Genomic DNA, 14,367 nt, shown 5'->3' with positions numbered 1-14,367 from the left:
TAGAAATGTAAATTGTGAGATAGCAATCAGCCATCCTATGCATTAACATGCATACGACAGAGAGAATACCTTTATCTACTAGAAAACGATATATATAATAGAAATGATAGAAGGGCTCAAATGAATATTATTTATCTAGCCAGATGTCAGCCTGACTTCAACATCAATGCTGCCTAAACGTGGAAGATGTTTCACTGAGATTACAAGACAATTCCTTTATTTGATACATTGGACACAATGCATGCATTCACAGGAGGGCATCAAGCTAAACGGGTTTGCAACAAAACAGTTTATTGGCATGAAATCATAAGCTTCCCTAAAAGCCTGGCATCGAGCAGAGAAACCAGAGTCTTAATAAACAGTGGTCAAGCCAAGTGTGAGGCTGGCATTGAAGTCATACACTAAACTCCCCGAAGGACTGGAAATAGATGAAGGCATTCAACATAATAAAGTCCATATGTTCATCTATTTTAGCCATAAACTGCGATAAATCTGGCCTCTTTGAAATGATAGATTCTCCTGAACTCTGGAAAGACTTGGAGGGCGAGTAAAATGTCTTAATAGAAACAATACCAAAGCCTAGGTTTTACCTGTAAGGTTGAGGTTTAATGTAAGAAAAACTTAAAGGAAACTGCTAAGATCTTCTCTGGCCCCATAAGCTTTAACGTGTCACATTATATGGGTTATTAAGGCTGTAAAAGGCCAATATTCCGACACAGTAAGAAGTAGTTCCTTGTACACACCGGAGCTTGCCATTTTACTCTCAGGATGGATCCTGGCAGTCGACCTCTGGTGATGGATACTAGTGTGACTGATCAAAACTGGAATTACATGGCAAGGAAATAGAGATGATTTTAAAAGCGTTAATAGAAGGTCTAAATAAGCTTGCAAGTGATTGCACACAACATTACCTGCTTTTAAATGGCTTCCTTAATGGTGTGCTGTTGCAAGCAGGATCATTACAGGAAATCAGATAACCTTAAATTTCAATTTAGAAAAAAAAACAGCTTGTATAAAAGGAAAAGCTCGACTTTTGGAAGGAGACCGTTAGGTATTTAACAAGACTTTCCTGCACATAGCCGCGTAAACGAAACATTTAGCACCAAAATTGTAGTTTTTGCTTAAAGCATGCTGGAGTCTGCTTTGCATGGAGTGCAATGCATTTCATTAAATGCAAATTGGAGCATATATTTTATTTATTTATTATTGGAGTTAGAAAAAAAGTATTTCTCCCCTGGCCGCTCCTAAAGAAAAATAAGAATTGGTATATAAACTTCTTGTACATGTTTATGTGTACATATATGAACTGGATCCTATGGATATAGTAACTGCACCTAATGTGAACCCATCTAAGGACAGGCAGCAACATAAGCCAGGAGTGATTGTATAGGAGGAAGATAACCGTTTTAAAGCTTAAGGTCAAATGAGCCTGAATATAAGACGACCCTAAAGGAAAAGTTTTACCAGTAAATGTTAATTCATGTAAACTATTTTTTTTAATAAAAGCTATGATTGAGAGTTTTTATTTCCTTGTATTTTCCAACCTGTCCCCCAGTTACGCACATCTGCCCCCAAGCTTGCCACACCAATATGGCACTGTGGCCCATGATATGCCTTTTAACCCTCTATGCCACTGTGCCCCATGGTATGCCTTTTGACCCCCTATGTGCCACTGCCTCCAGAAATGCCTTATACCCCTATATCCCATTCTGGCATTTAGGGGGTTAAAATGCATATTATGGGGCAGAGTGGCATATAGGGAGGTATAAGGCATTCCAGGAGGCAGAGTGGCATTAAGGTAGTTAAAAGGCATTGTATAGAGCACTCTGCCTCCAGAAATGCCTTATACCCCTATATGCCACTCTGGCATTTAGGGGGTTAAAAGGCATATTATGGGGCAGAGTGGCATATAGGGAGGTATAAGGCATTTCAGGAGGCAGAGCGCTCTATTAAATGCCCCCTTAACACCACTGCCTCCAGAAATGCCTTATACCCCTATATCCCATTCTGGCATTTAGGGGGTTAAAATGCATATTATGGGGCAGAGTGGCATATAGGGAGGTATAAGGCATTCCAGGAGGCAGAGTGGCATTAAGGGAGTTAAAAGGCATTGTATAGAGCACTCTGCCTCCAGAAATGCCTTATACCCCTATATGCCACTCTGGCATTTAGGGGGTTAAAAGGCATATTATGGGGCAGAGTGGCATATAGGGAGGTATAAGGCATTTCAGGAGGCAGAGCGCTCTATTAAATGCCCCCTTAACGCCACTCTGCCTCCTGAAATGCCTTATACCTCCCTATATGCCACTCTGCCCCACAATATGCCTTTTAACCCCCTAAGTGCCAGAGTGGCATAAATGCCCTATGCCCCCATTTAACACGCACACACTTATCGGTGCTTCCAATTTCCTGCTGTATTGCCGGGGCAGCGGGTTGACGTCTCCTTCCGCTGCAGCCGGAAGGTGGTGGAGTTGGCAGCGGGGGTTTGTCTGTGTCCGTCGCGGATACCTTCCCCGGCTGTCAGAGATCAGACAGCCGGGGAAGGTATCCGCGACGGACGCAGACAAGCCCCGCTGCTAGCCACACTTCCATCTGCAGCGGACGTTGTCTACGCGGATCGCGTAGACGTCAACCCGCTGCCCCGGCAATACAGCAGGAAGCACCGGTAAGTGGGGGGGGGGGGCAGGAGGATCCAGGTCCCCTGCAGCAGTGCGGGGGATCTGGATCTTAGTCTCATAATCAGACCTATTTGAGGTCTGATTAGAAGACGACCCCGATTAGAAGACGAGGGGTATTTTTCAGAGCATTTGCTCTGGAAAAAAACCTCATCTTATAATCGAGCAAATACGGTACTATGCACATTTAAACACAAAGGGGCATGTTTATAGGAGCTAGACTGACATGATCTGGTTGCATGGTCATTGCCAGCCTCAGATTCTAAAAGTCATTTAATACACACCTTTCACAGCTTATAAGAATGAGGGGCACATAATGTGGGAAGGTGCAATTAGATAAACCATGGCAATACCCATTATTTCTACTGCTATTTGTTTTATAGCGCCAAATTCTGTAGCGCTGTACAATGGGTAGACAGGGCATAGCAAGTAGTATATAACATAACAAATTGACTTAGAGACAACAGGCCCTGCTCAAACGAGTTTACAATCTAGAGGGATTTAGGGTGTATTACACAATAGGTTAAAGGTAAAAGTGCCAAAGTTAGGGATGGACCAGCCACACTAGTGTAAGTCATGCATTAGGAGAGGTGAGTTAAGGTAATATGGGGGGTGGCAATGTGCAATATAAGCGTCCTTAAAGAAATGTATCTTGATGGATTTTTTGAAGGCCCGAAGGCAGGGGGAGAGATGAGGGAGAGCATCCCAGAGGATAGGGGCAGCCCTGGAGAAATCTTGTAAGCTGAAGAACCAAATACCGCAAACATCTGACAGAGGTGAAAGTGTGCACTCAAGCTACCCTATTTGTACTTGTATTCGTACAAAATAGTTTAATATGTAGAATTCATTAATAGGACATTAAACTGCCCCTTAATACAAGATAGTGTAACATTTTGTCCTAGTGAAACAGCACACTTAAGTCTTAAACAGCATTCGAAGCACTTGGGTTAATTACGTCTAAAGCTACAAGCCAGTCAAGCCTAACAGAAACAAGAAAGCATCAAGTCACCAGAGCAGACATATGTCTTTCATTAACTCGGTGGCTTGCGTTTCTGATGGCAAACCATCTAAATGCCTCTGAGGTCCTTCCAGAAACGAGCTGGTAATCTGCATCCATTACTATTTCAAAAGCCTAACAAACGCATGTGAAGGATACATCATGTCGCTTTTCAAAAAACTGTCATTGCAAACAGAGGATGCAGGGACACTTTCAGAAACCGAGCAGCCCATAATTTGTCATCTTGACACCCCCACAGCAATACACCTTTGCGCAAGACCCTTTTGCTTCCATGTACTGAGGATGAATAAAGCAGATATCTTTTTATATTATATTAGAGAAATGACAAGAAAATCTAGCCCGCAATTCTATTCTCTTTTCAGATGTGACCTTTGATTCCAAGCGACCCACTTGCTTTCTAAGACTGCGGACATCAGATGAAGTCCATTCTTATTTCTGTCCCATCTCTCCACTAATAATTTATCATCAACTAGATAAAGAGTCAGCTTCATTTTGCTTTTATTTGCTATCCTGTTAAGTTTGCAGGTCTAATACTTTGTATGAATCTGTTAACATTGCTGTATAACCTGCTTATTTATGATTGAGAAAGACTAAGCCTTTGCCAAATGGACAATTTTTACCATGGAAGTTTCAGCCATCTATGCACATTCACTTTAGACGAATAATGGAAGTATGGCATTTAATTCAGCTACATTAAAGCTCATCCCCTATAGCATAACATGGATTCCCTTGTGTTAGCTGACTCAGGAGCCTTTTAAGTCTTGCATATGTTTGGAGTAACATGATCGTGGTCGTTGTGTATAAATAGCCTAAGAAACATTAAACATGTATTGTATTTTTACAATGAAATGTTGCTATACTGCGTAGAATTCAGTGTTAGGCAAAGTATTAAACAGTTAAGCAGCCTTTAGTTACATCCTTGACCAATTTACTAAATTGTGCTACTAATGCACAATAGACACCTGTATACTATTCAAATTGTGTGGCCCACCTTGCTATTACAAAAATAGCCTACTGCTGAATCTAAAGTGGGATTTCGCGATGCAAGTCATTAAAATTGCAAAAAACAGTTTAATGGCACTTAACCGTGGCACCTTCTATGAGGACTATGCAGATAGGAATTAGAAGACAATTAGACATCACTGTAGCACAGCCTCTAGAGACATGCAGTGCCATGGCCAGGAGGAGGGGGGCCAAGCTAGCGCCATGGCCAGGAGGAGGGGGGCCAAGCTAGCGCCATGGCCAGGAGGAGGGGGGCCAAGCTAGCGCCATGGCCAGGAGGAGGGGGGCCAAGCTAGCGCCATGGCCAGGAGGAGGGGGGCCAAGCTAGCGCCATGGCTAGGAGGAGGGGGGCCAAGCTAGCACCATGGCTTTCTAAGAAAGCTAATCAGCCATTTCCTGCAAATTCCAGACAAAAAACTTCACTTGCTGAGAACATGCCCGGAATCTGTATGCTACATGGATGGCTGCCAGTGGCGGGTACACATCGCCATCTAGTGGGCACAAAGGTACAACAGCAATGCTTTTTGACCTTACAAAGCAACATCTGAAGTTTATGGTATCATTTTTAACAAGACACCAGAGATCAATAAATGTTATGAACAGGTCGGTGTGATGAAAAAGCTAAAGCTAATCAGAGTGGTGAATTTTGGACATAAATCTAGTGAATTGCGGAACAAGTGTTAAAGCAGCATTTGTGAAAAACACTGAATTTTAATTCAATGGAATTAAACAGACTGTTATTTATAGAAGGGTGTTAAAATGAATGTCAACGCTGGCTCTGTGGAAAAGTGATGCTAACCTGTTGATGTGTTTCGTTTCAAAGCATTTCAAACGGACAGACAAGGGCTTATACTAAAGGCTTCTTATGATAGCGTACTTCTAACTGCCCAACTTCCTCCAGTAACTGCCATTTAAAATAGTCAAAAAGTTTGGTTGTTCATCTTTGTAATAATTCTGTGCAGAGAACACTAAAAACTTTGTCCGATTTGAAGTAAAAGGCAAGGCCCCCCTTCGTGGTGTTTAACAGTGAAGACAGACTAGGTGCCGGCATTAACATTGGAGTAGCTATTCCTACACAACATGCGTAACGCAGAATAAAGAGTGGTTCCATTTAGCACACAGAACACTCCATGCAGCTTTTGGGGGACAAGCATTTAACAATTGTATGCTGCTTCAAACTAGGGATGCAACGATATATCAGTGACCGAAATATAGCGGCCGAAAATGGCATTATCGGCAAAAAAATCATCCGCAGGGGCCAGGCTGCTTACCTGTGGGTTGGTCGCACACACTGTGCGAGCAGCGCCTCTTGTACCGGCCAGGAGAATCTGGAACCCAGCAGAGTCACGTGAATGCATGTCACATGACTGCTCAGTTCCTTCCTCCCCTGGCGGCTGGGCCAGAGAAGTTTCTTGCACAGCAGCACAGAGGGAAGAAGCCAGGCCCCTGCATAGGTCTGCAAGTGAGATCTGCAGTTCAGGTAAGGAGGTGGTGGAGGGTGTATGAGCAAGTATGCATGAATGAGTGAATAAATGTTTGTGAATGAGTGCGTGATAGCATGGATGTGCAAGTGTGTGTTTGTGTGTGGGAGATAGCATGGCATAGGGAGCCTGTAATTGCACTCCTATCATGCCAAGGCTCTAGCATGTAATGGCTGCCTGGGCATAAGTGTGTGATTGCTGTTAGCAATATATTTTTATTTGTTTTGTCCAATTTTGGTCTGTTACTTTTTGTGTAGTTAACACCAAAATTGGACAGATATATTTCATATTTACTATATATATGATTAACAGCAATCACACTCCTATCATGCTAAGTCAGCCAGTACATGCTGGAATCTGGATATGCCTGGGCATGATAGGATAGGAGTGTGATTGCTGTTAATCATTTATAGTATATATTAATATTGTTACATTTATTTTTTCCAATTTTGGTCTTCCTTTTAATAAGTGTTTTTAAAGGTTGGGGGTTTCGGCCAAGTGAATCCTGAAGTTTCAATTCAGATCCATAATTTTCATTTCGGTGCATCCCTACTTTAAACATGAGGAAGGGGAAGTAGCAGCTTAGACCAGCCCACCTCAAAATAACAGTATGCATAAGTAACATGTAATAACTTTCTCATTCATCGTCATACGCTAACCTGTATAAACCATGAACAGGATGCCAAAAGCAGCATTTTAATTGGTACATATCATGGCATTTTTATGAACATGAATGCAGAGAAGATCATCTGTAGGTATGAAATGTAATTTAAAGCTCATCACTGTTATGCCATCGAGCAATTAGCCGTTTCCTCTTTATTGGGAAAACTACATCCTACTGAATTATCCGATATTCAAAGCACACCGTTGATGACAGCTCTGCAAACATGGTACTGCCAACCACGTAGACCAGATAAAAACAAACAAAGCTATTAGAGACAGCTCCTAACCAGACACTTTGCTGAAGCATTGACGTCCTCAGGGTATTTATACAGCAGTACTCCAAACATATCTAGTAGGGCCAAACAATGCATGCTCAGGGAGCAACAATGGCTCAACAGCCTTTACTAAACTTGTGTGAATTTGCAGAATTATAACATTTAACAGGCTATGTAAAAACCTAAGGGAATAAAAAACTATATATCTATTTGGGGCTGTGTTCTGCTGGACAGAATGTTATCAAACCCGACAAAAGGAGACTTTGAAAAAGCAGTATTTAGCATCAGGCAGTGCAGTCAACACGAGAATGGAGCAGGTGATAAAGTCAAGGTTATAGACTCTAAAGCTGGGGAAATTCAGAGGAGAAAAATTCATTAGGTGCACAAAAACTAGCAGATTGGAGAATATCTAATTAGAACCTTAGATCACAATCCCTCACACTGACAGTACATTGGATTGGATTAAAGGGACGCAAGACGTGGACTATAAAGCAAAAGAGCACCTGTGAGGCTTATTTAACCAATACTATGCAAACTGAAACAATTTGACGTTAGGTGTACATACAAGATAAATAAATGTTGTTCTGTGTATAGATATGGCATAAAGCACCCCATCTGCAACCCATTACACAAGAAAAAGACACCAAGTCATGGTGTGGGAACGGCCACTTATTACATTAGTTAAAGCAAGTAGACTTCATAGGACCACTTTATGGTTTATGAAGTAACTTAAGTGAAAAAAAATCTAATCAAACTACATAAATAGGGGAGGAAAAGAACGGAGAATGATGCAAAACTAACTATCCTTAGTATAAACACATTACCAGTGAGGTCAATTACCTTTGCAACAAACTGCTTATCCTTCTGATCAAGATTTGCTGTGGGTGCCACGTAATCTCTCCAGATGCGTAGTTTGCGTTCCTTGGCAAACCTATTTGTAATTAAAAGGGTTATAATTCAACATGTGCAGTGGGGATGCGACATCAAACTACATCTGAAATGACATTTATGAACAATGACCTTATTCCTCCATGTAAAGCTAATTCTTGCCGAGCGCACATGTCCATGATGAGCCCTGTATTGGTTTTCAATGCTCCTGCTGCCAAACTAGCATAGAATATCAGGGCACATAACCATTTGGTTCTTCTCAGATGTCTGATCTAAATCAGACTGATAATGTCTTAGATTCAGTATAGTTTTATGCCTATCCCATTCATGTTTAAATTCTCTATTTGTCTATCGCTTTGGATGGGAGGCCGTTCTATTTATCTCAGGAAAGTAAAACATCCTTACATTACACTTAAACCTCTGAAGCTTTAGTTTTAGGCAATGAACACCTGTTCTAACATTCCTTACATGTTTAGGAGAGGTGCACCAGTGAGTTTAATGTCTATCTGTAGGTTACCACTTTTCAGCAGCGGTGGTGATGGATGCAGCACCCAACTGGAGACCCATTAGTATTTTAAGTATAAGCCTATTTTAAAGAGCTATTACTTAACCCCTTAAGGACCGGGCTCATTTTTCGTTTTGTACCCTGTGGGACCGAGGCTGTTTTGACACTTTTGTGGTGCTTGTGTTCAGCTGTAATTTTCTCCTCACCCATTTAGTGTACCCACATAAGTTATATATTGTTTTTTTCAGGACAAGATGGGCTTTCTTCAGATACCATTATTTTGATCGTATCATCTTATTTACTATAAAAAAAAATAAAAAAACATGGTGAAAAATTGAAAAAAAAAACACATTTTATGACTTTTATTTGAAAAATCTTTTACTCACCTAAAAAAGCAAGTAAAAAAACTAGCTAAATAGATTCTACTACTTGTCCTGAGTTTAGAAATACCCAATGTTTTTATGTTTTTTTGCTGTTTTTTGTAAGTTATAGGGCAATAAGTACAAGCAGCGTTTTATGATTTCCAAATCTTTTTTAACAAATCTGGTCAGTCTGCCTCCATCTCCTCTTTGGAACATCTTTGAAGCCGGTTAACTCAATTTAACCCATTCAAACCATATATTTTTGAAAACAAGACACCCCAGGGTATTCCAAATGCTGTTATTTTAACCCTTTCCATGCACCAATTATACAACTACACTTTGTCAAACTTTGTAATAGTAATTTTTTTTATTTTTTTTCCACACAAATTGTACTTTAGTTATAGATATACAGGTGCTGGTATATGTCACTGTCAAACAACACCCCAATATGTGTTCAGCAACATCTCCTGAGTACAGCGATACCCCACATGCATGGGTTTGTCAGATTGTTTGGCTGATAAAAGGCTACTTTTGGGGCATGCGTAATTCAGGTGGTCATTTGGTCATTGTGCCTCCCTCTCCTCTTTGGAATATCTTTGAAGCCGGTTAACTCAATTTAACCCATTCAAACCATATATTTTTGAAAACTAGACACCCCAGGGTATTCCAAATGCTGTTATTTTAACCCTTTCCATGCACCAATTATAGAACTACACTTTGTCAAACTTTGTAATAGTAATTTTTTTTATTTTTTTTCACACAAATTGTACTTTAGTTATAGATATACAGGTCCTGGTATATGCCACTGTCAAACAACACGCCAATGTGTGTTCAGGAACATCTCCTGAGTGCAGTGATACCCGACATGCATGGGTTTGTCGGGTTGTTTCAGATTTAAAATGCCACATTTGGGAAGTGCGCTTTTTTTCGCCATTTTGGTCAGTCTGTACCTATGCCCTATCTTTGAGCTAGGCCACTCCAATTTACCCCATCAGCCATTTTTTTTATATATTAGACACCCCTTGGGTATTTGAAGTGCTTTTATTTTAACTCTTTGTTGAGATTTTTGAGAAATTTTAGCACTTGCTCAAAATAATAAACTTTATTTTTTAATTTTATTTTATTTTTTTAATACTTTTTTTATATTTTTTTTTTACACATTTTACTGGTACTGGATGGTTCATCTAGTGACATCACTGCATAATTATTTTTAAATGTTAGCACATTTTTTTTAAAAAATTTTTTTCCATTTTTTATTTATTTTTATTTTTTTTTTAATATTTTACTAATCACATAGTGATTAGAAAGCTGGGCTCCATTGACTTGCATGGTTGAATGCAGTACCTGTATTCAACCAGCAAGTGGAGCCAGTTCTCTAGAGGGTCTGGAGACCCTCTAGCGAACTTTTTCGTCTTTATTGTTTTATTTCCCGGGCCGCCGCCATCTTGCTTGATGGCGAAGATCACCGGCAGCGGCGGCTGTGACCGCTCTCCGGAGCGGTCACAGCCCACCCAGAGGTAAGTGTTTGGTGTCGCTGGATGCCTCCTGATCGAGGCATTCCAGCAACACCATTTAAGTTTAGGAGGCGATCGTTGATCGCCTCCTAAACGCTTTTAAAACGGGCGTCCGCCGCCATACAATGTATGGCGGCTGTTGACGCCCCGGGAAGGGGCCAGACATGGCCCCCGATGCCGATCTCGGCCTTGCTGAATGCCTCGACATCGAGGCATTGCAGCAAGGCCGTTTAAGCGAAGAAAGTGATCCTTTATCACTTTCTAAGCTTATTTAATTTTATGACGGTCCTGAACCGGCAAAGGTCGCGAAGGGGTTAAGGTAATGTTGTATATAACTGTAAAACTAAACCCCTGCCTGAAGAGTGAACAGTCAGACCATTCTGTCTACAAAATTGCTCAAGATATTTTCATAAACCAGCATGTTTAGTTGGAAATTCTAAGCTGCAAATTGCTTTAAGACACTGGAATTCTCGGCTACTAAGCTTCCGTATAACAGCATCACAGAAATCTGTTACACAAATTGCATTCTACAAAACCAAGGCAATAGCTCACAAAAAGTAGTTAAAAAGTAGTGCTGAATGCCAGAACTGTTCTCAGAATTCCTTTTGCGTAAAGATTTCAAACATTTGCTAGAAACATGGCAGTTGAGATCAGAGGCGTATCTAGGGTATGGCACCTATGGCTCGTGCCATAGGCGCCATTTGAAGGGGGCGCCAGTGAGCGACTTTCAAACGCCGTCTTTTTTTTTTTTTGATGCGGAGGAGAGAGAGGGGAGCCTAGCAACCACTCAGCGCCCCTCGTTCTCCCCTGCATAAAAAAAAGAAGACAGTGTTTAAAAGCCGCTCGCTGGTGCCCGCTGCTTCACTGCGCGGGCGCCGAAATATGACGTCATATTACGGCGCTCAGCAGTGAAGCAGCGGGCACCAGCAAGCGGTGCAGGATGACAGCAGCATCGTGCTCCTGTCGCTGGACTTCAAGGTGAGAGAACTATGGGGGGGGGTATATGTGGGGAGGGTATATAGTGGCTAGGGGGGGGAGAGGGCATATAGTGGGTAGGGGGGGGAGAGGGCATATAGTGGCTAGAGGGGGAGAGGGTATATAGTGGGTAGGGGGGTAGAGGGTATATATTCCTTCAGTGCTGAGATCACAAATGAATTTCAATTGATCTGGGTTTGTCTGTTGATCTATACCTGCTATCGGCAGCAGGGACTAATATAATATAATATATATTATATATATATATATATATATATATATATATATATATATATATATATATATATATATATATATATATATATATATATATATATATATATATATATATATATGGGCAGCAGGGGCTAGTATACGGGTTTTAGATATTTGGACAGGGGCACAATTTCAGTGCTTGCCATAGGCTCTATTTTCAGTAGATACGCCTCTGGTTGAGATAAATTTGACACTATAGAACTAAGGTTTAATCAGACATTGTAGTGCTTAGGTTTTGCTTAAGTGGGATTGCACATTTGGCTGCAGAGGTATAATTTCACTCACTGAGTGACACTGCTCCTGAACTTGAATGCACTAAATGATCATGCTGCACAAAATGTAATTAACAGTGTGTATAGGTATACTTAGGGTCACAACAGATCAAGGTTAAGCAAGTCAAATAGGACCTTAATCTAGTTCTAGGGAACAGATTGTGTTTACACTGGAACCTTTACAGCGACTTACCGTTCAGCAGCTCGCAGCTTCTCAGACCCCTGAGTATAGACTGCCATAGACCAATCTACACATCGGGCAAAGCCTTCCTTAAGCAAGAGCTCTGTGATGTTTCCATTCTGCAGAAATACAAAATGTAACTGAGTAGGTTTCCATTTATAGGATGCTCACAAACATTTGTGTGATGCATTTACCAAATCCTACCGATGAAAGGTACAGCTTAAAGGATATGCAATGTGGCACTCCACAGCAATATACAACATAAGGAACAAAAGCATGTTTGTAACTCCTTTTGAATGCAGACCATGCTTAATATGCAATACTTAATCCTCAAATGCTTTAAGATTTAACAGTAGAAGCTGACAGCAGATAACTATCCAGCCCATCTAGTCTGCCCGTTATAAAAATCAAGATAATCATAGGATGCCGAACTTCCTAATCATTCAAGCCAATAGGAACCATTACCATTATAACAAGATGTCTTAAGGCAAAAGGAAGGCAGGGCTCATGATACGATTGTATGTTCGGCAGAGTATTATCACAGAGCACTAACCACAGTGCATTGTAACATGTGTATAAGTAAGGTTTTATCTGGTCTGCTCCATTCCCATAAAAACTACTTTTAATAGAGTTTGAGCCCAATGTCAGAGTAACCCCTTCCAATTTCAGACAAGATGGACTTCAAAGTTTAGCGATGTAAACTTAGCAGTAAGCAGTCCTTATTTAAACACTGTTGTAGCTTATTCAAGAGAAGAAAAATAAAGCTCCATATATAGATTTTGCATCTCTCACTATTGAGGCAAACAAATACAAGAGGATAGGCTATTAAAACCAGGTAAAACACGGCCACGGCTTGGTCCATGTCAATAATCACAATTAAGAAAAGAATTATACATACGGGATGTAGGATGGTTCCCAAAACATTTTGGTTGTGGCTGCTCTCCAGGATTATTTGTACATCTCTCTGTAACAACCGTGACTCTGTGAAAAACTTTGCCTCTGCCGCAAAAGCTTCTGGAGTCTCCGTCCCATCTGCTTCACGCTTAAAGGTTGGACACTACATAGGACAACAAAAGTGAGTACAAAAGAGCAGACCGCAAAGACAGAAATTGAAAGACAGCTTTTTAAGTGAAAAGCTCAAAGATTTATTAGTTTTCCCTGTTCTAATTTTCAAATCTGATTGTTTGTAAACACCATAGATTTAGCTTGATATAGAATGCTCAAGACCATTAAATCATGTTGCTGAATATAGTTTGTATTGAGATTCTCTTTTGCAGCCTTTCACCAAAAAACAAGGCACCCATATGCCTAGAATCTTAAAGGGATTTGTGATTCAAAAGGTTTAGTAAACAGACATCACGTTCCTTACCTTTACACCAGACAGCATCACCGTCACTAGATAGTAATCCGGAAGCAGCAAAGCTCTGACCACGCTGCCATCTCGTACATGCTCAATAACAGCTGAAAAACAAAAAATATGTTTAAAATATGTACATTTTTTTTTGGGGGGGGGGGGGGGAATCTTAGAAGTATGCAAATATTCCTCTGAGAAATCCGTAAGTACTGGAACATTTACAGCATGTTGAGGAGGTCTTTAACCCCTTCGTGACAAAGGCCGATTTTATTTTGTATCCTTCGTGACAATGGCCGTTTTAACATTTCTGCGCTGCTCGTGTTTAGTTGTAATTTTCTTCTTTCCTGTTTACTGAACGTTGTTGTTTTCAGGACAAGGGCTTTCTTTAGATGACATTGTTTTGATTGTATCATTATTTACTATTAAAAAAAGTATAAAATATGGTGAAAAATTTAGAAAATTTTTCTAACTTTTAGTTGAAAAATCTTTTACTCATCTATAAAAGGTAATAAAAAAACCTGCTAAATAGATTCTACTATTTGTCCTGAGTTTAGAAATACCCAATGTTTTTATGTTTTTTTGCTTTTTTCTACACATTATGGGGCTATATGTAAAGTTAGCGTTTTGCTATTTCAAAGCCATTTTTTCCAAATCTGGTAATTCTTCCCCCCATGTGCCATTTAGGGTATCTTTGAAGCCGGCCAATGCAATTTACCCCATCAAGTCATATATTTTTGAAAACTAGACAGCCCAGGGTATTCCAAATGCTAGTATTTAACCCTTTCCAAGCACTAACTCTACCATCAGCCTTTGTCAAACTTTATGGTAGTAATTTTTTTGGCATTTGTTTTTTCACACACATTTTACTTCAGGTATAAATAAACAGGTTCTGGTATATGTCACTATCACAAAACACCCCAATATGT

General features: G+C 40.4%; 1 protein-coding gene across 1 annotated transcript in view; it reads right to left on the bottom strand.

Annotated features, from left to right (window-relative positions):
* The window catches only part of LOC149298729 (staphylococcal nuclease domain-containing protein 1), a 356,956-nt gene that overhangs the window by 286,743 nt on the left and 55,846 nt on the right, over positions 1-14,367 (bottom strand). Inside the window, exons 6-9 of the mRNA XM_089487066.1 lie at positions 13,457-13,548; positions 12,986-13,144; positions 12,100-12,206; positions 7,955-8,045 (exon numbers count right to left, since the gene is read on the bottom strand). Coding sequence (XP_089343192.1) covers positions 7,955-8,045; positions 12,100-12,206; positions 12,986-13,144; positions 13,457-13,548 — 449 coding nt within the window. The remainder of the gene's footprint in view (positions 1-7,954; positions 8,046-12,099; positions 12,207-12,985; positions 13,145-13,456; positions 13,549-14,367) is intronic.

Source organism: Sceloporus occidentalis, unplaced genomic scaffold (assembly GCF_023333645.1).
Source record: "Sceloporus occidentalis isolate IW3139 unplaced genomic scaffold, rSceOcc1.0.p SCAF_31, whole genome shotgun sequence".
NCBI classification, from domain to species: Eukaryota; Metazoa; Chordata; class Lepidosauria; order Squamata; family Phrynosomatidae; genus Sceloporus; species Sceloporus occidentalis.
The sequence above is the reverse complement of the archived record's forward strand: the minus strand, read 5'-3'. Positions and strand labels throughout refer to the sequence as shown.